The sequence below is a fragment of the Neovison vison genome, chromosome 14, assembly GCF_020171115.1.
Source record: "Neovison vison isolate M4711 chromosome 14, ASM_NN_V1, whole genome shotgun sequence".
Lineage (NCBI taxonomy): Eukaryota > Metazoa > Chordata > Mammalia > Carnivora > Mustelidae > Neogale > Neogale vison.
In genome coordinates, this window is record NC_058104.1 from 11,001,802 (window position 1) to 11,027,066 (window position 25,265).

Genomic DNA, 25,265 nt, shown 5'->3' on the forward strand with positions numbered 1-25,265 from the left:
ATTACCAGTGACGTTTGAGACATTTCTTTCGTTTGACCCTACGGCCTGTGTGCAGTGTGAGGCAGGGGTCCCGATCCCCATTTTTAAATTTAATTTTATTTTTTTTTAAGATTTTATTTATTTATTTGACAGACAGAGATCACAAGTAGGCAGAGAGGCAGGCAGAGAGAGAGGGGAAGCAGGCTCCCTGCTGAGCAGAGAGCCCAACGCGGGGCTCAATCCCAGGACCCTGGGATCATGATCTGGGCCGAAGGCAGAGGCTTAACCCACTGAGCCACCCAGGTGCCCCCCGATCCCCATTTTAATGAGAAAATGGGCTTTGCCAGCTCGGGTGCCAAGATCTGTACCAGGAGACCTTGATCTGTTGATCAACCCCAGGCCTAACGGTTCGTAATATTTTTTAAACATATGAAATCTTACTTATTTACTTATTTTTAGGAGAGGAGATCTTGGTACATTTAATCAGGCAGCAAATAACCTGGCCCTCATTAACCTTGGGGGTTGGTGCTGGCCGGTGAGGATGTGCTGGCATGCTTCCTTCCTGCCTCTTGGGGACATGAGTCAGGAGAAGGGACTGTGGGAGCCCATCCCACTGGAGCAGACCAGGGCCACCTCCTGAGTTCCCCGCGTGGGGCACAGTGCTGCGAGAGCTGGGCTTGCCAGGGGCAGCCCTGGGACAGGGCAGGTCACACTCAGGGTTGGACAGACAGAGAGACCCGGGCCCAGAGATCCCTTAGCTGACGCTAAGGGCCCTGTAACTGGGCTCCAAAGCCGGGAAATGAAAATAACCACCACAGTGAAAGCCCCATACATTCCTGTCCTTCTATTTTTATGTCTTTTATATCATGCTGTTCTCACATCCCCCTAGGAGGCAGGCAGAGCAACATTTCCCATTTCATAGACTTGAGAACTCAGATTGGAAGGGGAGGGGGCCTTCCTAGTCCGCCCAGCAGGCCTTGGGGCCTGATGGGGGACTGACTTGGCTAGTGTTACCTTCCTGGCCCCTTGGAGTGTGGCCAGAAGGCCAGGGCTGTGGATGGGTCCCATCACCTGTTGGCCGCAAAGGGTTGCTCTCTGATAGCCTGGGAAGCTCTTTTTGGCTTGGGCTGCACCATCCTTACGCAGGATTCTCCTGACCCCAGTCCCTGCGAGGTGTGTGACCTGGGACAAATCACTCCCCTGCTCTGGGCCTCAGTTTCCTCATCTGCATCTGGGTAAAGCAGGGTCGGTGTTAGTGGTCTCCGGCCCCTGAGAACTTGGCGTGTGCCCCAAACCTCCCTGCTCAATAGAGCATTTGAGGCAGCTCGCCTTGAAACCGTAGGCTTGGATGTCCAGGCTTTTCCTGCAGACTGTGCCCAGGAAGAGCATTTGCCCGGAGCCCTTTGGGGCCACCAGCTGTGTCTCGGGCAGAGAGGAGTGTCGGCCTCCCACTTCTCTAAGGGCAGACGAGCAAGGAGGGGAAGGGTCGGGGATTCTGGCTGGAGAGAAGGCGCTGCGTTCAGGACACTCAGTATCAGGAGCCAATTTCCCTCGGCCCCGGAAGGGCTGGCTCCGGCTCCCTGGCGCGGGGCACCGAGCCTTCCGGGGGTACCTGTTCCACTTCCTGCTGCGCGCCCGTCTGTTTGCAGACCCCAGACTCATCCGGGCGTCCGCTCCGGATTAGCCGCAGGAGGCAAACCACCGGCTCTGAATCCCGCCTTTGTGCAGGGAAGCCAAGTGGGGAGGGGCCCGAGCGGACCCCCTGCCCCCACTGGAATGTCGGCTCGCCGCGCCCCCGCCGCGCTGCTCCGCGGCCGCCTCCCCGCTCACTTCCTGAGTCCCACCGATCCCACCACCCCAACGCGCACCCGCGCGCGCGCGCGCGCCCAAACACACTCACGCTCCGACACACACTTCCCGGCGGGCCCGGCGGCCTCGCTCCCGGCTCGGCGATCCCGGCCGCGGGGCTCCGGGAGAAGCGACCTTTTGTTATTCAAATCACACCCTCGCCGCGCGCCCGGGCCGCAGGCTGCGGCGGCCCCGGGAATCCGTCCGCTCCCGCACCACCCGCCCCCGCGCCCCCTACCGCGGCGCCTCCAGCGGGTCGCGGGACTCCCCGGTCCCCCTGGGGGCTCGGCCAGCCGTCCGCCCGCGGAGCCGCGCCTCCCCCGCCCCCGGTGCGCGCTGCGGCTCCGCGCTCGGCCCCCTCCCCCTCCCCGCCTCCCCTCCCCCTTCCCTTCCTTTCTCCGGTCCAGCCTCGGTCCTGCCGCCTCCGCCGCCGCCGCCTTCCCCGGTCCGCGGGGGCCCTGCCGGCCGCCCTGCCCGCAGCATGGCACCATCCGGGCGGAATTAGCCGGGAGCAGCATTTGGGGGAAGCGGGATCTCCAGGGGTGGGGGGTTGCCCTGCAGCCTCGGTCATGGATGTGAGCAAGATGGTAAGTGGAGAGCAGGGGCTCTGCCCTGGAGCCTGCCCTGGTCCCCGTCCTCCTCCCCAACCCCCTTCCCTCTCTCCCTCCCAGTCGGCTTGATCCATTGAAAGTTTCTGGATTGTTGATCCTGCTCGTTGGCCCCAACTCCAGGCGTGCTGGAGGAGGGAGCCCGTCCAGGATTGTGGAGGCGGCTGGCCGGCAGGGATGGGGTTCCCGGTTTCCCGCCGCGCTGCCACCAGGGCTGCCCGGGAGAGCTCACTAGACCCCGGCGAGAGGGCTGTTGAGTTCTCCTCTCAAACTGGGAAATCAGCCTGGCAGCTGGAGGGCCGGGCTGTGGGAAGGGGGCTTGTCCTACCCACTGTAGGGCCCCCTGCTTGCGTACCTGTTTAAGATTTGTGGGAAGATTTTTGGACTGAGCCGGGTGGGCAGGGTGGGGGCACAGGTGGGTGACCTGAAGGGTAGTGGGGAGGAGCTGGGATTTTAATCATCTTAGAAGATGGGGGGCAGGAATGGAATCCTTGGAAGGGACGGGGGATAGTCTAGATGGACCACTTGTAAACCCCAGCGGCTTTGGCCTGAGGACCTGCAAACACCTTTGCCTCTTAAGCTTCAGACTCCTTAGAGGGACTGATCCCTCTGTCAGGGCAGTTCTATACCGCCGCACCCCCAGGAGCACAGTAGGAGCTGAATACATTGTTCATTGATTGATTGGGGAGCAGCCCTCCAGAGGTAACAGGATGTAATTCAGGGGTCTCTGAGCACTCGGGGCAGCAGGTTTTCCTGGAGGTCCCAAGTGGCTCCCCCTCGGAGTGGAGATTTAAGGGTGTCTGTGACGTCCCTTGGTAGTCAGGCAGCCTGACCCTGGCTTTAGACCAGAGTGCCCCCCCACCCCCTGTAATCCCCAGACTTACAACATTTGAGGGCCTGTGTGTCAGGCTGGAGAGGTAGATGGATGGTCTCTGCTGGTATGTCTTTGTGTCTGGGGAAAAGAGAGGTCTGGGTCTGCCTGTTCCTTGGGGAAGAGAAGGTACTGGAATTTTAGTTCATCTTATGTAGAACTAGGCTTGTTTCCCCCAGAGAGTGCATTTTGAAGTTACCATTTCTATGGAGAAGGCAGGTGAGCTCCTGGCCCTGCCAGGCCTTTGGTATTCTGTCTTGGGTAGGTGACAGTGGGATGGGGAGCAGAGGATAAGTGAGGACCGACCCTCCTGTGCCAGGAAAGCAGGCTCATTCTGTGCGCTGCCCTGGGGCTGGGAGCTGAATGCGAGTGTCGCCGGCACCCATCCTATGAAGACACGTAGCCGTCCATGGCTGGGCAGCGCTCAGAGGCTAGACCGCCACCCCCTGTGTACGTACCGTGAGAGCCTGTACTTTCTCTGGGCAACTATTAGAACTACCTTTCACAGAAAATCCTGGTTGCAGCTGTGATGGTGGGGAGGTGGAAAGCTGAGTCGCAGCCAGGTTTTCTGGAGATGGGACCAGGGTCACCTGCCCTGCATGGTGGACCTGAAGCTCTAACCCAGTGGCCAGTAAGCCACATCACCCCCAGCTTCCTTCTGGCTCTGAGCTGAGATTCCTTCCAAAGCCTTATGAGGACCAGCTTACAGAGCTCAGAGACGTGTGTCTTCAGAGCTTTGGGTCCCCTCGTACTCTACCACATCTCTCCGTCCCTCTGCTCATGAACGCAACAGAATTTATTTGATACCTGTCATTTCTATAGCAAGTGCTATGTGAGGGACACGGAAACCTAATCTGTGGCCTTTCTACTCTGGGCCCTTAGCATCTGGGTGGAGGGGTCCAGAGAGAGGCAGCCCAACGCAACAGTTAGTACCAACGCAGGCCCGGACCGGAAGGCCGCAGCTCTGGGGGCCATAGGGGTCTGCTGAGGGACTGGGTGGCAGAGTTCAGATGGAGGCCGGGGCTTCAAGCCTGGGTGGGGTTTTTTCTACTGAGAGCAGTGAGAGGCTTTGCCTGTTGGAAGAGGTGTGGGAAGAGGAATGGGCAAGGCCATCTGGTGAGGCTGGGATATTTGGCCAGGGCAGGTTTAGATCAGGAAATGTTGAGATCGTTGGTTGGGACCAGATCAGAAAGGCCTTGAATGCCACCCAGGGTGTTCCGACCTTGGGCTGTAGGTACTGGGTAACCTCTGGAGAACTTGGGGCTCAGCAAAGGCACATGTCTTGCCTCTTTCCTCTTAGCTTGTGGAGATGAAGTTCTCTTTCATCACCAAGTACCAGTCCAGAAACAACTGTCCTCAGCTCTCTGTTAAAAGCACAGACCCCAGACTGTGCAGAAGAATCTGACCCACCCCAGGGAACGGGCACCTGCTTCCCATTCCTGCCAAAGGCCGAAGTTCCTTTTCTGTCCCCACCACTAAAGCCCTCTGTCTGGTTTGAAGTCTTCACTCTGGGGGCCACTGGCTCCGGGGTCAACCTCAAACCCAGCATTTCAGCCACATCCTTGGCAGAGCCTGACATCGGAGGGGGGGTGGGGTAGGAGGTGGGGGGGAGAGGGGAGTCCTCTTGCTTACTGCCAAGTGAGAGAAAGCAGATTAGAGTTCACCCAATTCCCTACATGCTTTTGAGCAAGTTTTGTTTGTTTGTGGTTTGTTTTGTTTTTTTAAACCTCTTTGCCTCATCGGTAAAATGAGAATTATACCTGCCTAGAGCATCCTGGTGAAGGTTGGAAATAATTCTTTCAAAGCACGGGCTTAGGAAGTCCTCGTTATGTGTGGTGGCTTTTAAGAGAATGATGGTTTCCAGAGTCTCATCTAAGATGACTCTGACCTCCACCCCCACACACCCTTTCCTTGACTGGTTGTTCATTTATTTGTTTAATCTCTACACCCAGGGTAGAGCTCATTAAACTCAGGATCCCCAGCTCAAGAGTCGCCTGCTTCTCCAACTGAGCCGGCCTGATGCCCGCCCCAGCCCCTTATTTTCTTGACTGGCCTGAAGAGTTGAGTGCAGGCTCTGTTTCAGCGGGCGGCTCGTGGGACCCGTTCTTCCGCATCTATTTCTCTTTCTGAATGAAGGCACAAAATGATGGGGACCGCGGGTCCACCAGCTGCTGCGAGTGATGAATTTTTGATGACCTCAGATTTCTGCCCAAGGGAGAGCTTGTTTAACATGGCACCTGGGTGCCGTGGGGCCGCCTTTTGGGGACTGTGATGGAGTCTGTGCCTTTAGCGAACACAGAAGATTCAGGGCTGTCCTTCGGGGAACAGAGCCAATGCCATCAATTCTTCCAAAAGAACGTAGAGTTTGTGTAACGATTTACATCTGCCGAGTGCTCTCCAGTTTACAAAGCCTGCTCATGCTTAGCACCCCCCTGTGAGGAGGGCAGAGCAGAAGTCATTAGCCACGTTTTACAGATAAGAAAACTGGGGTTTAGAAGGTGAAGTCCGTCCAAGTGGTGGAACTAGGTTTTCTCGCCAGTTCTGGTCACCAAAATGTACGTGACCGGATTCTGCGGTGGACACAAGCCAATCAATAAAGACAGACTGGAGGGGCGGTGGTCTTTGGCCTCGGGGGCCCCATGGGGTGGGGGGCTTCTGCCAGTCTGTGTGCAGACTGCACGCCTTGTCAGTTACCCACGCCTTGTCAGTTACCTACCACTGTTTTCAAAACTGGGGTTTCTTCCCCAGTTTTCTCTGCTGCCCTCCTGAGATCCTCCGGTTTACGGAGCAGGAAAACGAGGGCTGGGGAAAAGGTGTTTCAGGTGTTCCGAGTAAATGATAACGATGGCAGGGCAGGAGCAAGCTTCTGGTCGACGTGCCATTGCAGCTGACGGGTGCCCGTGTGTTTGCTGGGCTGAGGGGCAGCACCGGGAGAGGAAGCGCGCGAAGCGGGGACAGTCCCTCTGCAGAACGATGCCGACGACAGTCCGTGCAGCCCAGATAGGCAAATAGCCATGTGTCAAGGGATGCTTTTTCCCACCTAGGGTCTGAGCTAGGTAAGCAGTTAAGGCTGGACACGGGTGGCTGGCTTGGTGAAACCAGGGCAACATTTTCAGCTCTGGGTTGTAAACTCGGGGTGGTGGGTTGCGGGCAGTATTTGCACCAGTGGGGTCGACGAGAAGGCATCCAGGTACATTACATGTGAGGAGGTCAGCATTCGTGCATGAAACTGGCTTTGGAGGTATACAGTATACACACGTGCACGTCAGTAAGGACTGGCCTTGTACAATGTATTTTTTACTAGGGTCAGAGGCAAAGAAAAGGGTTGGAGTCTCTAATTTAGAGAGTGTTCAGAGCAGAGCGAGGGGGATGTCAGCCTTGCAAGACGAGTGGAGTTGTTCAGCTTGTAGAAGAGAAAGCCCCAGGAGGGCGGATGGTTGTCTTTGACTCAGGGAGGGCTGTTGAGACAAAGAGGGAGTACACGGGCTCCACAGGGCTCTGGAAAGTGGGATTTGTTTCAAGAGAGGCTAGATGTTGGCTGGCCAGTGCTTCCCCATAACAGAGGCATTCTGTGGCAGAATCAGCTCCCTGGAGAGGGAGCGCGCCTATCTGTCCACTGGAGCTGCTCCGGGACCCTGGGGGAGTCTGGTCTCTGAGTCCTTGCCAGCCCTGGAGACGGGCTCAGCGTTCAGGCTTGGGGAACCTCAGAGTCCCGTGGGTGGATGGTTGCAGTCTAGAATGGCGGTATCGCCATAACACTGGGGAGCCGTTCCAGCGACATGTGTCCACAAATCCTAGCTTTGTGCGCTCCCCAGTATGGTTCCTAAGATTCAGTGGAGCATGGTGGCTCGGCAGCCTTCTTCAGACAGTCCCCAGAAGGTCAGGGGTTGTGGATGATGGCCAGCAAGGAAGGAAATCTGTTACTTGCCTCCTTCAAAATTACTTAGGGAAAAGAGTTGTTTGTTTTTTGTTTTTTTAAGATTTTATTGGTTTATTTGATAGAGAGAGATCACAAGTAGGCAGAGAGATATGTAGAAGCAGGCTCCCCACTGAGCAGGGAGCCCGATGGTGGGGCTCCATCCCAGGACCCTGGGATCATGACCTGAGCCGAAGGCAAAGGCTTTAACCCACTGAGCCACCCAGGTGCCCCCAGGGAAAAGAGTTTTGACTATCGTCTTATGGCTAGTCTTTTTTTTTTTTTTTAAATATTTTATTTATTTATTTGACAGAGAGAGAGATCACAAGTAGACACGGGGCTCGATCCCGGGACCCTGAGATCATGACCTGAGCCGAAAGCAGAGGCTCAACCCACTGAGCCACCCAGGCACCCCCTGTGGCTAGTTTTACTGTCACTGATCACTAAGATTGTGTCCTACCAGGGTGCAGTTCAGTCCGACCACACACATATTGGATACTCCCCATTTTGTGTGTTTCCCGGGATGTAGACATTCAGATGTTAGATCCGGAGCTGAGGACGGCCAGGTTGTAGGGAGAGACAGAGACTCCCTTGAAATGAGCTGAGTGAATGATACGTAGACACGTGCAGGTGACAGAAAAAGCAGTCTCCCCTGGATTCTTTTCTCCCTTAAAACAGCCTTGAGGAGCAGAATTTAGTTTCCTTGGAGGCTCCTCCAAGCCTTCCCACCAGGCAGGGGCTCAGTTCAGATGCAAATGTAGGTTTTAGGACACTTGAGCCCACTGTGCTCAGCCGCCCAGAGAGAGACCTGCCCATCCCTGCCCTCTCCACACCGCCCCACCTCCGCCCCGCCCCCCCCCAACTCCCCCAAGCAGGGTGATTTTCTCAAAGAGCACGTCCAGGGGCTGTTTCCGCTCCACCTTTGTCTCCTTTCTTGCTGGAGAGGTCCCAGTCCAAAGCCAGACAGGCACGTGGTCTGGCAGCTGCCCCTAAGCCAAAGGATTCCAGCTGCCTGACAAAACACATGCCGCCCCAGGGCCCCAAAGAAATTAAGCACAGGTCTTTTAGGGGAGGGGGAAAAAAAATCCCTGTGTCACCTTTCGATTCCCTGAAGTCTTAATGACTCTTTGATCTGGAGGTGCTTTCTCTGGGCAAGTGGAAAAGGATTAGAGGGCAGAAAGTTCATTTGTAACTGAGTGAGCAGCGGCTGGACTCCAAGGTGCTGTCCCCTGCCTGGGGAGGATCGAAGGATCGGATCAGGAGTGGTTTCTGGGTCCTGAGGCTGCCCTGGAGGCTGGCCCCGGGGCTCTGGAGTCACATAGGCCAGAGGCTACATTTTGATGCCACACTTGCCCCACTGCGACCTAGCTGATAAGTTAATTGACCTCCCTTGCCTCTCGGATAAGTTGGTGTCTGCGTAAGAGATACTGACACGGCCTGTTTAAATTCTTGGCACATGGGAAGGCTTAGTAAGCCCTGCTGTAATTATTAGTTTTTCGCTTATTCCTTTAGGCAACAAATAAAATCTTAAAGCGTTAGGCGATGGGCAGAGTAGTCCTTCTTGCAGAATGGCCCCTCTGCAAGGAGGGCGTCAGGCGTGTTGTAAGTAATTACGGTACATGCGGTAAAACACAGGGCATGCGTTTGAGGAACGCACTAGCACGGGAAAGGGGGGATACTTGGCCAGGCACCAGAGGAGCGTTTCACGGGGAAAGCTCCAGAACAAGGGGAAGGAGTCCCCCAGGGGGCAAGGCAAGCGAGGGGATTTCAGGCAGAGAGAGCCATGGCGCGAAGCGGAACATGGGGTGTGTTCAGGAGCGACCTGTGGTGTAGGCTAGCAAAGTTCCCAGGACGCGGGATCCAAATCCTTTGGTACGTCAGTGCTTCCTGGAGGAGGAGGTATCTGAGCCGTGTGGGGAAGAAAGGGAGCAGCCGTTTCATTGATGGAAACACCCGGTGCGCCGTAGGTGGGGAGTGAATGGATGGTGACGTCAGGAAGGACGTGCTGAGTAGGTTGGCTAGGAGCAGGGCCAGAGGAAGGAGCAAAGAGGGATGAGTGGTGCCAGGTGCGGGCCCCACGTGGAAATAACCCGCATCCTCCAGCAGAACCAGCGCGGCGAGAGAGGCCGTCTGCACTTGACCATCCCACCGGGATGTGTGCTTCCGGTCTGGGACCAGGATGAGCGTGGGAGCCACAAACCCGGGTTTTTTTGGAAATGAGCGTTTCATTAACTTTCTTTCTTGACTTCTCTTTGGAGCACTCGGTTCAGCCTCGTGCTCTGGGACCTACCATAGCGTTCTCCTGCTAGAGGAGTCTCAGGCTGGATTGTTTGGAAAGTAGTCACTGCCTCCTTAGCCCCGTTGGCACGAAGATCCTCGCTCGTCGCTGGTCTCGGTGCTGGGCAGTGTCCCCCGGGGTCCTGGCCCTCGTCTTTTTTGTCCTATACGTTTGTCAGGATTGTCCCCTGAGTCGGCACACCGAGGCCCTCTGCCAGGCACTGAGAACCTAACAGAGAATGGGAGAGTTGGAAGGCTCCTGTCTTCAAGGAAGCGGAGGCAATTAGAGTATGATAAATGCCATGTTAGAGACTTAAGGAAAGTGCATAGGAAGTCGGAGGTAGGGATAATTCATTCTGCCAAGTGGCACAGGAGGTGGGCTGAGGAAGGTGACAGTTTAGTTAGGCATTTGTTCATTCATTTATTCAGAAAAGATTTTATGGAGGGACACCTGAGTGGCTCAGTCGCCGGGCGTCTGCCTTCAGCTCAGGTCATGATCCCAGGGTCCCGGGATCATGCTTCTCCCTCTCCCACTCCCCCTGCTTGTGTTCCCTTTCTTGCTGTCTCTCCCTCTTTGTCAAATAAATAAATAAATCTTAAAAAAAAAAAAACACTAATGCAGTACCCTCTGTGTAGCAGGTGTCGTTACAAGCACTTGGGACATTTCACTGAACCAGAAACCCTTGCCTTATGCTGCGGACCTCCCGTGTGTGTTGGGGATGGGGTGTAGAGATGAACAGTAAATGTAAACAAAGTAAATCGTGTCGGAATTTGGAAGGTGGTAAGTAAGCCCAGGGACAGGGAGAGGGACACAGACATGGCTACCATTGCCCTAAGGATGCCAGGGTTAAAAGCTTCGTGCCCTGGGACCCCCTAGTTGCTTTGTCTTCTTTGGCTCACTGCTGGGGGGTGGTTGGTGCCATCAACAATGTAGTAGGCCCTCTCAGCTGTAGTCAGGTCAGCTAGAATGAGGGTAGTGTGATAGGACAACCTGAACCCCACAGCGGGACTCTTCCCTTTGACTTCTGGGCCCACTCTATGGGACAGTTTGTGTCCACGTGTTGGCTTCTCAGCTCCAGAGGGGAAATAGCCATGAGTGTCCTGGCTTCTGATGCTGTGGTTTAGGGAGCCTGGGGCTCCTGCCCTTTGCATACGTATTAATACCACATCTGTGCTCTTCAACAGCTGTAGTGACGAAACAGGGTCATCCACTGAAAAATGTTTCACTTACGCTGTATTTTCAGAAAATAGGAAAAGGTGTAGAGAACTAGAGATTGAATACACTTCCAGCATCCCAAACACCGTTGCTAACAAGGCTTCTTTGGTAGAGATCCTTACAGTGTGCGTGTGTGTGTGCACGCGCATACTCACGTAGACACATGCTAGCTTGAGGCATATGAAAGTCTTGCTTTTATAAGCCAGAGTGGCCAAATTTGCACTTGATTCAACCAAATGTCAGCATGTGCACAGCAGGTACACACATACCTAAACCAGAAGGGACCTACAATATCATAGGTCTGTAAGCTTATTTCAGCCGTCGCTATGTCTTGGATCCAGAAACAGTGTGTCAGAGTGGTCAAGGGCTCGGGTCCCGTGTTCACATTCCGTCTCCACTACTGACTTACCTGGGCAGGTTCCTGAGGCTCCCCCCCGCCCTTGAATAGTGGGGATAATCATAGCATCTTCTTTTTTTTTTTTTTCTTTTAAAGATTTTATTTATTTATTTGACACACAGAGAGAGATCACAAGTAGGCAGAGAGGAAGGCAGAGAGAGAGGGAGAAGCAGGCTCCCCGCTGAGGAGAGAGTCCAATGCAGGACTCGATCCCAGGACCTGGGATCATGACCTGAGCCGAAGGCAGAGGCTTATTAACCCACTGAGCCACCCAGGTGCCCAATCACAGCGTCTTCTACGGAGGGTTATGGGGAGAGCAGAGGACTTGGCATGTACGTGTGCAATCAATACCATGTTTCCAGATGAGTAGAGGTGACGTGTTGTCTCATTGTAATTGGTGCCCTAGTAGTAGACATTACACTACGTCCATTTCCCTCTGTGGAGGGGACATCCTTGTGCATACATTGAAGACTGTCTGTTCCGCCCCTTTACACTTTAAATACTTGGGCTTTAAGATTGTAGGTTTTTTTATTATTGAGAAATGGGTTTGATATATAATGTTATATAAATTTAAGGCATACAACATGTTAATTTCTCCCGTTTAGATATTATAATGTGATTGCCATTGTATTGATAGAAGTTTTAACAGGGTTTTATTTTTTGAAGATTTTACTTGTTTATTGGGGGGAGGAGGGGCAGAGGGCAAGGGAGAAAGAGACTCTCCAGCAGATTGTTCAACGAGTGTGGAGCCCGACACAGGGCTCGATCTCATGACCCTGAGATTGTGACCTAAGCTGGAATCAAGAGTCAGACATTTAACCAAGAGCCTCCCAGGCACCCCAATCAAGGATTGAAGGATCCTTTTTAATGTGTTTCTAACTGTGTGGTTGATAAGGGGGAAAGTCACTTGGACCGTTGTGCGTGATTCTGGGAACGGGGCTCTCTGGGCCCCCTTGTCATTTGCTTTTCCATGCTTTGGCAACACGTTCCCCACCCTGGGCACTGGCCCCAACTTCTTGGCGTGGAGGCTGGCCTCTCCACCCCAGCGATCCTGTGGGCCCCTCCTCAAGGCCAGTCGTCTGGTTCATGGTTCTTACTGCAAGTCTTGGTCAGATACCCTGCCCCCCCCCCACATTCTGCATGCACTAGGATCTCCTCTCTCACTGGCTGTGCACACAGAGCACTTACATCTGACTCATCTGTGAATTAATTTAGTACAACGCTTGACGCATAGGTGCTCAATATATGTTTGGTGGGTGAATTTCGTGAGCGAATAAAGCCACGGATGACTAAATTAATGGGGGCCAGCAGGGGCTAGATCCTGAAAGTCTTGAGAGGAACATTTTCCCCGTGCTCAGCGGTGAGCCCCTGGACATGACTGGCATGGTTGGAGTTGTGCTTTGGGTAGAGGGGTCTGGCCATTCATAGCTCCCAGGAGCTCTGGCGGCCCAGAGGATAGTGGGATGTCAGGCCTGCATGCCCAGGCTGGGGTTCACGCTGCCTGGGGCCCTTGGGGTGACCCTGCCCCTCTTGAACCTAGAGGCTCTTACCCGCTACTTCCCTAAGGAGGGGTTCTCCTTCACTCGAGAAACGGAAGTGAGAGTTCTTGGCTACTCTGCTTTCAGAGGAAGTCCTATCAGAGCCCCGATGATTATGATGAAATCCACTTCCGGAATTAGCAATCACCACCTCTCCCCTTTTGCAAAGGGCTTAGCAGCTCCTCCCCGGTGCGTTAGGACCCCCCGGGTTCTGGGCCAGAGGTATCGCATCAGGCCTCCTGCCTGCCAGCCAGGACATTCCTTGGCCTCCGTGGGGTGACCAGACCCTGCCCTGCCCTTCCCTTTCTTTCTCTTTGGCTCTGACCCGAGATCTGTGTGGCTGGGCTTCGGTTGTGTGTTGCTAAGGACTTCAGTTCCTGGAAGCGAGGGCTTGACACAGACCTGTGTGTCCTCTCGGTGGATCGGAGTCTGACTTGCCCTTCCCAGGCCCAGCACAGAGCTTGGGATCAGTGAGGTTGCACCCGAAGCAACATGTTGGCTCAAATCCTGGCCATGCTCTCTACCAGCCTGGTCATCTAGCTAGTCAGGCCTTCTGGCTAGCTGGGCAAGCCACTTAACTGTTCCGAGACTCAGTTTCCCCATCTCATGAGTGGAGGTAGCAGCCCTGGTGTGACCTCAGGGTTAAAGGACATAATGGGTGCAAAGGAGTCTGGGATCTGTTACAGGCCTTTGGAAAGGTTCATTGAATTAGAGAATCAGAGCTTGAACCACAATGAGGTAGGGACTATTCAATCTGCGTTTGAGAGAAGGAAATTCGAGATCCAAAGGTTGTGGTGTGCGGGGGTGGGGTGGGGGCGTAGAAGGAAATGGAAAGAAGAGTTGAGGGGGTGACTGGACATTCTGCCGTATGCTTCCTCTGCTTTGAGGAGACTCCAGCCCCCGCCCCGCTCCCTCCAACACGCACAGCTGCCAACGCGGGCACCAGTCAATTTTCACGTCTCCCTTCTGAAAGGCCTCATTGAAAAAGAAGCACACCGAAGTGACCAAGTGTACCGGTATCGATTCCATGGAGGTCCAGGCAGTTCTAAAGCTGGAAGGCAGTGGGGAAGGAGACAAGAGTTAGCACGAGAAACACGGAGGGGGTGTCGGGGAATTGGCTGGGGAAAGAGGAGGCAGAGAGGGTTGGCTTCATATTTTCTTCATGGGCCTTCATGGCTGCTCCCTGGCAGGCCTGTGCCCTCCTCTGGGCTGTGCAGCAACCCCCCCCCCCAACTTTCCTAGACAACTGTTGTGCCTTCTCCTCCCCTGCCCTCACTCTCAGCCCCAGACCGTGCTTCCTGTTTCAACTGTGAAAAGAGATGCAATCCCCAGAACCCTTGCACAAGCCCCGGCCGGCCATCTGTCGACACCTGTGTCCATACTTGGTGACCCGGGCTGGTGCTCGCCGGGGTGGCCAGCTCCTGCTGTGTGTTAGAGCCCTTCCCCCTTCCAGGGATGCTCCATTCCTTCCCCTGTCATCCACACAAACGCGTTGTAATTCCTCCCATTTAAAACACGGTGGCGTGGAACCCCGTCTCCTCCTGTCTCAGCTCCCTTGCTGGCACCCTGGCTCCAGCTCCCCTTCCTCCTGTCTCTGAGTCCCCCTTCAGACTCTGCCCCCTTTCCAGAGTCTACCAGAAAGCCCCACTAAATGTTACCACGATGTTCAACCCAGTGGGGCAGTTTTTTTCAGTTCTCATCTGCTTGGTCTGTCGGCAGCCTTCACCACTGACGGCTCCCTGCCGAAACGCATCGCTTCGTCGCCTGCCTTCCGGGGTGCCACACTCCTGGCTTTCCTTCTCCTTGTGGGCTGTTTCTTTGCTCTTTCCACTCCTCACTCCCCCCCAGCTCTTTCTTGATCGTCTGGTGTCCTCGAGCTGTGCCCAGAGGTCTCCTCTGCACTCACTCCTTAGAGGTCTTCCCCATCCTTAAACCCCATCTCTGCGTGTGGATGGCTACCGGGACCGCCTGACCTAGCTCGCACCTTCAGCGAATCCCAGGATCTCACTCTGCCACTCCACCCCCCATCAGTTTGATTTCCATTTGGTGTCTGATGGGCATCTCCTTGTCACATGCCCCCAGACCAGCTCCTGTCTGCCCCAGACCTTCTCCTCCCTTGGTTCTCTGTCCTGTTGATGACTGCTCGGTCCCACACATCGCGCTGATGAATAATCCTGACTCCTACCCTTGACTCCTTCCTTCCGTCCACACACCCCACGTCCAAGTCAGCAGCAACCGCGTCAGCCCTGCCTTCTCCGTATATCCAAATCCGTCCACGTCTCAGCTGCACTTCCCACCGCGGCCAGCCCGGTCTGGGCCCCCATCATCTCTGCCCTGAATGAATTCAGCCACATCTCAGCTGTTGTCTCTGCTTCCCTGCGTGTCCCCGCAGTGTCAGCACAGCAGTCAGAGGGGTCCCCTAAGAAAGGAGTCTGATCACGTCACCCTTCGTTCAAAAGCTCCCAGGGGCTCCTGGCTCCCTTGGAACACAAGCGGGTCCTTGCAGTGGCCCACGTGACCCTTTGTGATTCGGCCTCTCCTCCTCCGACCTGAGGGCTCCTGCCGGGTGGACTCTGCCTGGAACCCTTCCCCCAGGCACCTTTCAGACTTGCTTCCTTATCACTTTATTACCTTCCAGTGCCGCCTTCCCTGGTGACCCCATGGAAGGTTATGAGACCAACCCCATTCTTGGTCCTCTAGCACCTGTCACCATCTCAGACACCGTGGATTTTATTGAGTGGTTCGCTGTCCGTCAGTCTCTCACATTCAAATGTAAGGTCCATGAGGCAGGGGTGCCTGGGTGGCTCAGTCAGTTGGGCATCCGACTGTGGATTTTGTCTCAGGATCATGGGATTGAGCCCTGAGTCTATCGTCCATCAGGCTCCTCGCTCGGTGGGGAGTCTACCTGTCCCTCTCATACACTCTCTTACATATATGAATAAATAAAATCATTTAAAAAAAAAAAAAAAGATCCATGGAGCAGAGATGTGTCGGTTTGGGTGTACAATTATACTCCTGGAGTAGGGCCCAGCGGGCGATAGGCCTTTGGGAAATGTGTGTCGAATGAATGTGTAAAGATTTTGGAGCAGTTGCTCCCTGAGTTTAGGGAAGACTGAGAGAGATTCTTAGGGATGGTCCCTAAGAATCAGGGGAAATATCGAAAGAGATGCCGGAGAGCTGGGCTGGGTGTCTTTGAGAAGAAAATAGATGACCATCTGTACGGGGCCAGTTCTGTCGTTGGCCAGACTACATGGGAAGAGAGCTATTTTCCCCGAGCCTTATGTAACAGACGTGGTTTTGTGTAAATCACACTTCTGTAAATGGAATCCTATTTTAAATGCACTAGGAGAGACTGCTATTTAAAGGAATCGGATTCCAAATTCTTTTGTAAAATGAATGATCTCCTGATTTGCCCTGAGTGTCAATTCATAGTTTTCCTCTCCCCAAACGTGTATATGGACTTAAATCAAAGTATGCTTGTCTGAGGTGAGGAAACCTACGTGTCCCATTTTTCCTGCTATCTGTGTTAGTCCCTTTCTCTTTGCCCACATTCTTCCCCTGCTTCATTTCTGCTTTTCCTTTGGCTGAGCTGGTTTCTTTCCCGCCTTGGACTCTGACATAGAACATTCTTCTGTAGCATGACCAGAACGAAAGAGTGCGTTGAACAATGACCCCCTCCCAGACCAAAGGGATGCAGTCTGGGGGCGGAACAGAGGAGCCCATTAGGGGTGTGTCAGCGTGTTTGGGGGGTCCAGGTTAGGTGAGAATCATGCACAGCTGAGTTAGGGACCAGTGACTACTGACCAGAGACAGCCACATCCTCTTTGCCCTTCTTTCATCCGAGCGTACCCTCTGCAGGACTGGTGGGCTGGATGGACATCCCCTTTGGGGTTGTGCCGAAGGTGACTGGTGTGAATCTGGCTGTAGACTGTTACAGGAATGGCTGGAGATTAGGGCTCAGGAATGTCCCCTCTTGGTATGTCGCCCACCCCACTCATATCTTAGACGAGAGTAAGGTCCTGTGGCCACCCTGCTTGGTGGAGTTTTGTCCCAGTGCTCTCCAGGGGCAATGGACTTGAGCTTCACAGGCCTACCACCCCAACCTCTGTTTCCTTCGAACCTTCGAACAGAGTGTCTCCCTCTGAGAGACACACAGCTGTGTGTTAAGGGCTTGGTGGAACATGTGGCAGCAGCTAAGACCACAACTGGAATGTTGACTTGCTTAGAGGTTTTTTGACCTTGGGTCAGGTTTCCACTTTGGGTTTTCTGAGACATTTCTCCTTTTGGTTCTCATCGAACTAAAGAGACCGTAACACCTGCTCATAGGGGGAGGTGCACTTCTTATAAGATGGGATGAACCTGCCTTTGAGATAACGAATGTGTGGGGGTTTGGTAAACCAGTTGGCTTTGACAAAGAGTTCCATTATTGCGGGCTAACTAGCAGAATATAGAACTCGTACCTGGCTGAGAAGGACAGGTGCCAGCCCTGCTGTGTGGCTTGACCTCCCTGAGCCCACTGGTTTAATCAAGTGCGCCCTGCCGCCTTCCCCGGGTTTTCTCAGCATCGGGGGGGACCGTGGATAGGAAAGCTCTTTGAAGACAGGAAGGACTAAAGCAAAAACTGGGAATGCTATAGGCATTATTATTCAAGCAAATCTGGTATTTACACATTTGAACGAGCCAAACAGGTAAATCGGGAATGTTTAAAGTTACAGAATGATTTGCTAGACTCAAATAAGACCACCATCTTCGCCTTAGTCACCCGCTTGAATCACGTGGGGTTCTGTTCATCAACCACGTGCCTGAGGGTCCGATCACGTTTGGGTGAAGGCCACCCTCTGATGTGACCGATGAAGCTGAGGAATTGGGGGCTGGGTGGGGGGAACCCTGGAGTTGTCCTGGAGCGGTTTGGACCCCAGAAAATCAGGAGCCATCCGAGATGCTAGGTGCCTCAGCTGGGAAGATTCATGAGGACGGGGTTCCTCCCGCGGCTTTATTTGGGGCCGTTTGTGGTGGAGACTAGAGGTAGGGGGCACTTACATAGTGACGTAGTGAGGTAGAAATAGAACCGAGATAGAGATCTGAGGGAGAAACGGCAGGCCTTGGCACATCTGGATGCGCCGAGTGCTTCCTGCTCGTTCACTGGACAGACGGAACAGGACTCCAGAAGAGCCGGGAATGAATGGGTGGTTCCTGTGCCCAGGGCACAGCTAGGTGTCAGCCAGGCACGACCTCCCCGCTGGGTCTTGGGATGGGGGAGAGAAACATTGCTCTGTTACTGCAAGAGAAGAGACAAAACCGACCTCACAGAAAGCTGGGGGTTGGGCGGGGGCAGGAAGAGGGTAGCGGGGAGGGGAAGGGAGGAAGCTGGCAGCGCGCGTCGTTTAGGGAAAGACACAGCGTGGGGTTTCTGCTCTTGCCGAGCAGCTGTCTCTCTCTCTCTCTCTCTCTGGAAGGCGAGGGGCGTCGCAAAAGACCCCTCCAGCCTGGCCCGTGAGCCGCGAAGGATCAGGATAGGTCTGATGGGGCCACCCAGGCTTCCACTTTGTAGGCAGACGTGCCTGGAAAGTGCCCGTGATGCGCCCTCTGGGGCAGCACGTGGGAGCAGAGGCACTGCAGGTTGGGTTGCTTGGGAGACAGGACAGGTGCGTCCTCTGTGAGGACAGAAGACCTGTAGCGGCGGGGTTGTGGCCCGAAGCCACAGCTCCCTGCAGGTGGGCAGAGAGGACACGGGCTGGGTGCCCCAGGGTCTCAGCACCTAGCCCTCTTGCCCTCCCCCCCAGGGCCTTCCGCGGGCCTCAGTGGGCCCCCCTGAGGGTGGTCATGGAAGGCGACGGCTGGCGTGTGGAGCAAAGTTGTGGCGCTCCTCAGAAATGCGCTGCCCAAGTCTGGCAGGGTGGACATGGGTTTTAGGTCGGGGGACAAAAGTACAGGTCCTGGGGCGATCTTTGCCCAAGGGTATGACAGCATGGCCTGGCGGAAGGGGACTCTTGGGCAGCAGTAATTATAAATCAGGGTGGTAAGACTGGAACCACGGAGGTGACAGAAGACGGCTGGCTTCTTCTCCAGGTCGTCAGGGACAAGGTGGGGTCCCCTCCCTTTCCGTCATCAGTCACCCCTGTGCTCAGTGGTCTGATTTGGAGTCTGTAGGTGGACGTTCTGTAGGTGGACGTTCTAGGGATCTTTGAGGATGCCGAATGGGGGAGGGGCTCCCAGTGTGGTGGCCGAAGGAACAAGAGTAGGAGGGGACGTGCATGGCAGTGAGGGGACAGGATGACCTCGAAGACGTCCCAGAGGATTGCAAGTGTGTGTATGTGTGGTGGGGGGGAGCGTTCTAGGAGGAGGCTCTCACTTTGGGCTCTTGGAGTAAAAGGAGCCCCAGGACTAGTATCAAGGGGCAGACGGGAGAGGGCTCTTGTGTAGAAAGAGAAAGGGCCCTTCCCAGGATTTATGAGCATCCTAGATCATTTTCAGAGAAGGAGGGATGGGGCAGGCACCGCCTGAGATACTGCAGGTTTGCTGGGTTCCGGACCACCGCAGTAATGCGAATAGCGCATTAAAACAGGGTCAGATGAAATGTTTGCTCCACAGGTCATGTGGAAGTTCTGGTTACACCGTGCTTTCATCTGCTAAGTGGGCAATAGCATTATGTCTAACAACAAAATGTATATACCTTAATTACAGGTACTTTATTGTCAAAAATGCTAACCATCATCTGAGCTCTTAGCAAGTCGTGATCGCTGATCACAGGTCCCCGCAGCGCATATAATTATAATGAAAAAGCTTGAACTATTGCAAGAATCCCCAAAATGTGACCAGAGACACCAAGTGAGCAAGTGCTTTTGGGGAAACAGTGGTGATAGACTTGCCTGACGCAGGGCTGTCAGATCTATCAATTTAACTTTTTTTTTTTTTAACCCATCAATTTCTTTTTTTCTTTTTTTTTAAAAAAGATTTTATTTATTTATTTATTTATTTGACAGCGAGAGATCACATGTAGACAGAGAGGCAGGCAGAGAGAGAGCCTCTGCTGGACAGAGAGCCTGATGGGGGGCTCGATCCCAGGACGCTGAGATCATGACCTGAGCCGAAGGCAGAGGCTTTAACCCACTGAGCCACCCAGGCACCCCTAACCCATCAATTTCTTAAAAAAAAAAAAGAATTGCAGTGTCTGTGAAGCAGTAAAGCAAAGTGCGGTAAATCGAGGCATGCCTCTATCTGTCTCCGGCAAAAGAGATGGTTGTTGCAGCCCCTCTGCCTTCATTCTGGAAAGTTCCTGTGCATCTGTGTTCTCCGCACCCATAGGACCCTGTCTGGGGAAGGAGAACCAGCGCTGGACCCACCACTCCAATGGGAGCATGGCAGGAGGGCCTGGAGGGGAGATTGGTATTGAGGAGCACGCGCCCAGAGCCGAGCCCCCGGGCCCTGGGAAAGAGGGATGGTCATATTGTCTGCACTGCCTCCCGCTCTGCCTCTGTGTCCTCTCCTCCCTGCACAGACTTTTGCCTCCATTGCTCACCCGCAGTGGCTCTGGCCGTGGTCCCCAGGGATGTCACCTGCGGTGGCTCTTTCCCGGTCCTCACCCACCTGCCCCTGCAGCACTGTTTGACACACTCTCTTCGTGAAGAGAGTTAACCCCCACCCTTCGACTCCCCTCCTGACTCGCTGCCCATTTTTCCTCCGTCTCCTTCCCTCGTTCCTCCCAGCATCACGGGCTCAGAAGACGTAGGGCGCCTGGAGGACCCATCTTGCGGCCCCATTCCTCTAACCACTGAACACCCAGGCCAAGCATCAGGGCCCTCCTACCAAAGTCCCAGGTCTGCCTTTCTCTGAACTTGCTTTCTTTATCTTTAAATCCAGGTCTGTTGAAATATAATTGCTATGCCATCAAAGTCACCGTTGTTAGGGTCCAGTTCTCTGGGTTTCAGCAGTCTCGTGCCGTTAGGTAGCCTGCACAGAACTGCAACTCAGGGTAGGACTGTCCTCCCCCACAGCCCCTCACGCACCTCTGTAACCATCCCAGCCTCCTCCTGCTCAGCCCCTGGCAACCAGTGACCTGGATTTTTTTTTTTTTTTAATTCCTCTAATTCTGACTTCTCCAGAATGTCCTATAAATGGAATTCTGCAGTCTGTAGCCTTTTGAGTCTAACGTCTGTCACTTGACATCATACTTGGAAGAGTCGCCCGTGTTGTCAGCATGAAACGGTTGCCCTTCCCCTTCTACGCGAGTAGCTTCTCGGGGGTGTGGCTGTAGCGCCTCGTTCGCTCGTCCCCAGGTTGAAGACGCTGGAGGCCTTTCCATTTTGGAGGGTGATGGACACAGAACGCAGCTTCTCTTAGTCCTCACTGCTGGGTTGTGCCAGAGCCCTGCGGCCCTCCAGTCCCCAGGTGCTGGGGGTTGGGATACTTAAACACCTCTGTGCCCTTTCTTGGCCCACTTTGCTTCCTGCCACCCCTTTGCCCTGATCTCTATTCTCTTATCTAACCTTGTGTGGTTCTCTTTCTTCACCGGTTTGCTTTGCACCCGCCGACGTTTTCATTTGTATGGGGCGCCCGGAGCAGCAAGTGGGGTCTGGTGCCCCGAGGGATGTCCGGCACATGGTATGAATCCGTACTCCCGAGTGCCGCTGAAAGCCATAAAACCAAGGACTGCCTCTTGTTCTCAATCCTATAATTCTGTTGATGTAGCTCAAAACAAAATTAACTTCTTGAATTTTATGATAGAGGCCACATCATAGTGTTAACTCAGCGAATCTGCTTCAGCTTAAGTAGGAACCTACTGTCCAACCACGTGCAATTGGAGTCACCCACGGTCACACCCTTCTGTTGTCACCCAGACACATTGGCTCCGTCGCTGTGCCTTCTGGATGCCTCTTTCTTTCCAGTAAGCATAGGGGAGGACACAGGTCTGGGGCTCCGACTCACCTTACGCCAGCGTGACGGTAGCCACTAGTCAGCACCCGCAAACATGGACAGCTACCCTCCTAGCTCTTCATGTCTAGCCCCGGGACTGGCAACCTTCTCCTGCAAAAGACCAGACCGTTCAGATTTGTGGCCAGATGCTGTTGCTTCCTCCTCCCCCTCTCTTCCTCCTCTTCCCTTTACAAATGTGAAAACCAACCTCAGCTCACGAGCCACACACACATACACAGGCTGCTGGCTGGATTCGACAGGTGGTTAGCGGTTCGCAACCCCGGTGTCCACTAGTTTCTTGTCCTTGTCTACAAGATGTTATAAGCAACTCTGTTAAGTGCCTTGATGCTGGAAATTCAGACACACACCCAACCTACTTGATTTTTCTGAAATGTCGCCCTAGAATCTAGAGGGCACACCACCTTCGCTTGCTCCCTTTGTCCTTGTGTGCTCCTCACACTAACTCAGTACCGGGGCTCTCTGACAGTCTACTAACTCACCTTGGGTTGTCCCTTTCATTGCTCTTTTGGCCTTTTTCAGTTCAAAGATCCTTCTGGACAGAGAAGACAGTGTTTCTCATCCACAGTGCACCACTGGCCAAAAGCAGTATGCCCCTCCCTTCTTGTTCTTTTGCTTTTCATGTCATAAGACTGCCCCTTTGGGGGTTCTGCATGTTTTCTGGAAGTTTCATCGCATTTTGGCTTTCGCTTTCTGCTACCACTCATCAGGCTTGGCCACTGAGACGTAGGCATAAGTAGCTTGCACACCAGTACTGGGTTTTTTTGTTTGTTTGTTTCCGTAAAGCGTTGCTGAAATTGCACAGTCAGAGGAGAGGGAAAGAAAGAACAGGAAGAGGAGGGAGGATGGTCCTCATCTCCCTTCGGACAGTTAACTCTTGGATGGCAAGGTCCACTTTTTTTTTTTTTTTAAGATTTTTTTTTTTTTTAATTTATTGGACAGAGAGAGAGATCACAAGTAGGCAGAGAGGTAGGCAGAGAGAGAGAGAGGAGGAAGCAGGCTCCCCGCTGAGCAGAGAGCCCGATGCGGGACTCGATCCCAGGACCCTGGGATCATGACCTGAGCTGAAGGCAGAGGCTTAACCCACTGAGCCACCCAGGTGCCCCCAGGGTCCACTTTCTTTCAGCCTGTGTCATCCAGCAGCACCTAGGTCGGCACCGCACATGGAGGCAGGTTGGTCCTGCCGCACGGATCATCCGTCTTGGGCTGTTCAGAAGGCCTAGCTAGGCTTGCAGAGCTCATGGTCCTAGACCCTGGCCAGTGGCCCGGCACTACCTCTGACAGGCATCAGTCAAAGTCAGGATTTCTCAGGGTTTCCCACTTAAAAAGGGAGGGGGGGCACCTGGGTGGCTCAGTGGGTTAAGCCGCTGCCTTCGGCTCAAGTCATGATCCCAGGGTCCTGGGATCAAGCCCCACATCAGGCTCTCTGCTCAGTGGGGAGCCTCTCCCCCCTCTCTCTCTGCCTGCCTCTCTGCCTACTTGTGATCTCTCTCTGTCAAATAAATAAATAAAATCTTTAAAAAAAAAAAATTAGGGGATGCCTGGGTGGCTCAGTCGGATAAGCATCTGACACTTGATTTTGGCTCGGGTCATAATCTCAGGGTTGTGAGATCGAGCCCCGCGTCGGACTCTGCACTGGGTGGGAAGTCTGCTTGAGATTCTCTCCCTCCCCCTCTCCCCCATCCCTGTGCATGTACGTGCGCGTGTCCATGCTGTCTCTCAAATAAATGAGTAAATAAAACCTTAAATTACCTTACACAGAACCTCGGATTCACCATCTTACCCAATTCAAAGTGTCTGATCGAGCAGCACTTAGGGTACTCATGGCATCGTCCAGCCACCGTCGCTATCTAAGTTTAGAATGTTTTTGTCCCCCCGAAAGCAAACGCCATCTCTGGCAGCTACTCCCCAATTCAACCCTCCGCCAAGCCCCTGGCATCCACCATTCTTCTGTCTCTTCGAATCTGACTGCTCTAGGTATCTCTGATAATGTACAATCAGACAGTAACCATCCTTTTGTGTCTGCCTAACATCACAGACCATCACACCCTCCGGATTCGTCCATGTTGTAGTACGTGGCGGGATTTCCTTCCCTCACTTCCTCCTGAAGTGAGGAGACCATGGCCTGTTTGTCCATTGCTACTTGGAAGAACACCTTGGTTGCTTCCACGAGTGTTTTCCACTGTGAGCACCGGGTTCTTTGGCTGTATCTGGGTGGTCCCTCCTCCTGGCCCCACCCCTCCTCCCAACACAGGTTTGTACACCCCACCGGTTACAAAAGTGATTGATATTTTTTTTAACTTCTCGACTTTGGGGACGCCCGGGTGGCTCAGTTGGTTAAGCGGCTGCCTTCGGCTCAGGTCATGATCCCGGCGTCCGGGGATCGAGTCCCACATCGGGTTCCTTGCTGGGCAGGGAGCCTGCTTCTCCCTCTGCCTCTGCCTGCCTCTCTGCCTGTGTTCACTCTCTTCTCTCTCTGACAAATAAATAAATAAAATCTTTAAAAAACAAAACAAACTTCTCAACTTTTTTTTTTTAGAAGATTTTATTTATTTCAGAGGGAGAGAGAGAATATTAAGCAGGTGCCGCACTGAGTGTGGAGACAGACGTGGGGCTCCATCTCGTGACCTTGAGATCATGATCTGAGCGGAAATCAAGAGTGAGACACTTAACTGACTGAGCCACCCAGGTGCCCCAGCAAGATTTTCAGCTGAAAAACGGCAGTGGACTTGGAGGAAGGTGGATGGGGCATCCTCGGTGGGAGAAGGGAGCGCACGTGGTATCGAGCCCTGACGAGGAGGTCGGCTTGGAGAGGACTGGGCAGACAAGGCCTTCCGCCATCAGCCTGTCCGAGTGCCGGGCACAGTGTGTGCTCACTGAAGGGAATGGCAGGCTAACACAGCCCCTGCCCTCGTGGGGAATGACACCAAGCAAAGGAACCAACGAGGGCATTTCAGGTTGTGGTAAGAGGCTCTGTAGGAAGTCACTAGGGTAGTCCTGAGTTGTAAAGAGATATTGCAGGGCAAGGGCGGGGAGGTGCCCTAGGCGGCCTGGGACAGGGTACTTGAACATCCTATAGACGGAGGGAAAGCTAGCCTCACAGTCGGGAGGAAGATCCTTCCCACCGTAAAGAGCATGAGAGACAGAAAGAACTAGAAACGTTTGAGGGGTGGGGTGCCTGGGTGGCTCCATCTGTTTAGCATGTGCCTGTGGCTCAGGTCATGATCGCAGGGTCCTGGGATCAAGTCCCGAGGCAGGCTCCCTGCTCTGCTCCTCCCTCCCCCCTTGCCCCTCCCCTGGCTTGTACTCTCTCCTCTCTCGGTCATTGTCTCTCTCAAATAAATAAATAAATAAAATCTTTTTTAAAAAGGAAACGTTTGAGGAACCAAAGGCAGCTGTGTGGTTGGGGCGTAAGTAGAGGGACAGCAGGAACAGACTCTTGGCTGTGTCGGAACGGGGTGGCCGGGTCTGAGCTGGGGCGTGAGCTCATGCGAGGTACAGAGATGGCTCCGACTGCTGGGTGCAGAGCCGCTTGGAGGACCAGTCCATCTGGGAGGGTATTTCAGTGGCCCAGTGGGGACATCATCATGGTTTGGGCTTGAGTGGAGGCAGAGGAGCAGCAAGTAGCAGAGGGGTCGGGCTGGGAATGAAAGCATGGCTGATTCCGGGATGGGAGCACGGGGA

At 53.9% G+C, this 25,265-nt stretch overlaps 1 protein-coding gene across 3 annotated transcripts in view; it reads left to right on the top strand.

Annotated features, from left to right (window-relative positions):
* The window catches only part of HIP1 (huntingtin interacting protein 1), a 133,936-nt gene that overhangs the window by 55,882 nt on the left and 52,789 nt on the right, over positions 1-25,265 (top strand). Inside the window, exon 1 of one of the 3 annotated variants that reach the window (XM_044233774.1) lies at positions 2,314-2,414. The exons of the other annotated variants lie outside the window; for them this stretch is intronic. Coding sequence (XP_044089709.1) covers positions 2,397-2,414 — 18 coding nt within the window. The 5' untranslated portion in view covers positions 2,314-2,396. Of the gene's footprint in view, positions 1-2,313; positions 2,415-25,265 lie in introns of those variants that run through there. 3 annotated transcript variants of the gene reach the window in all.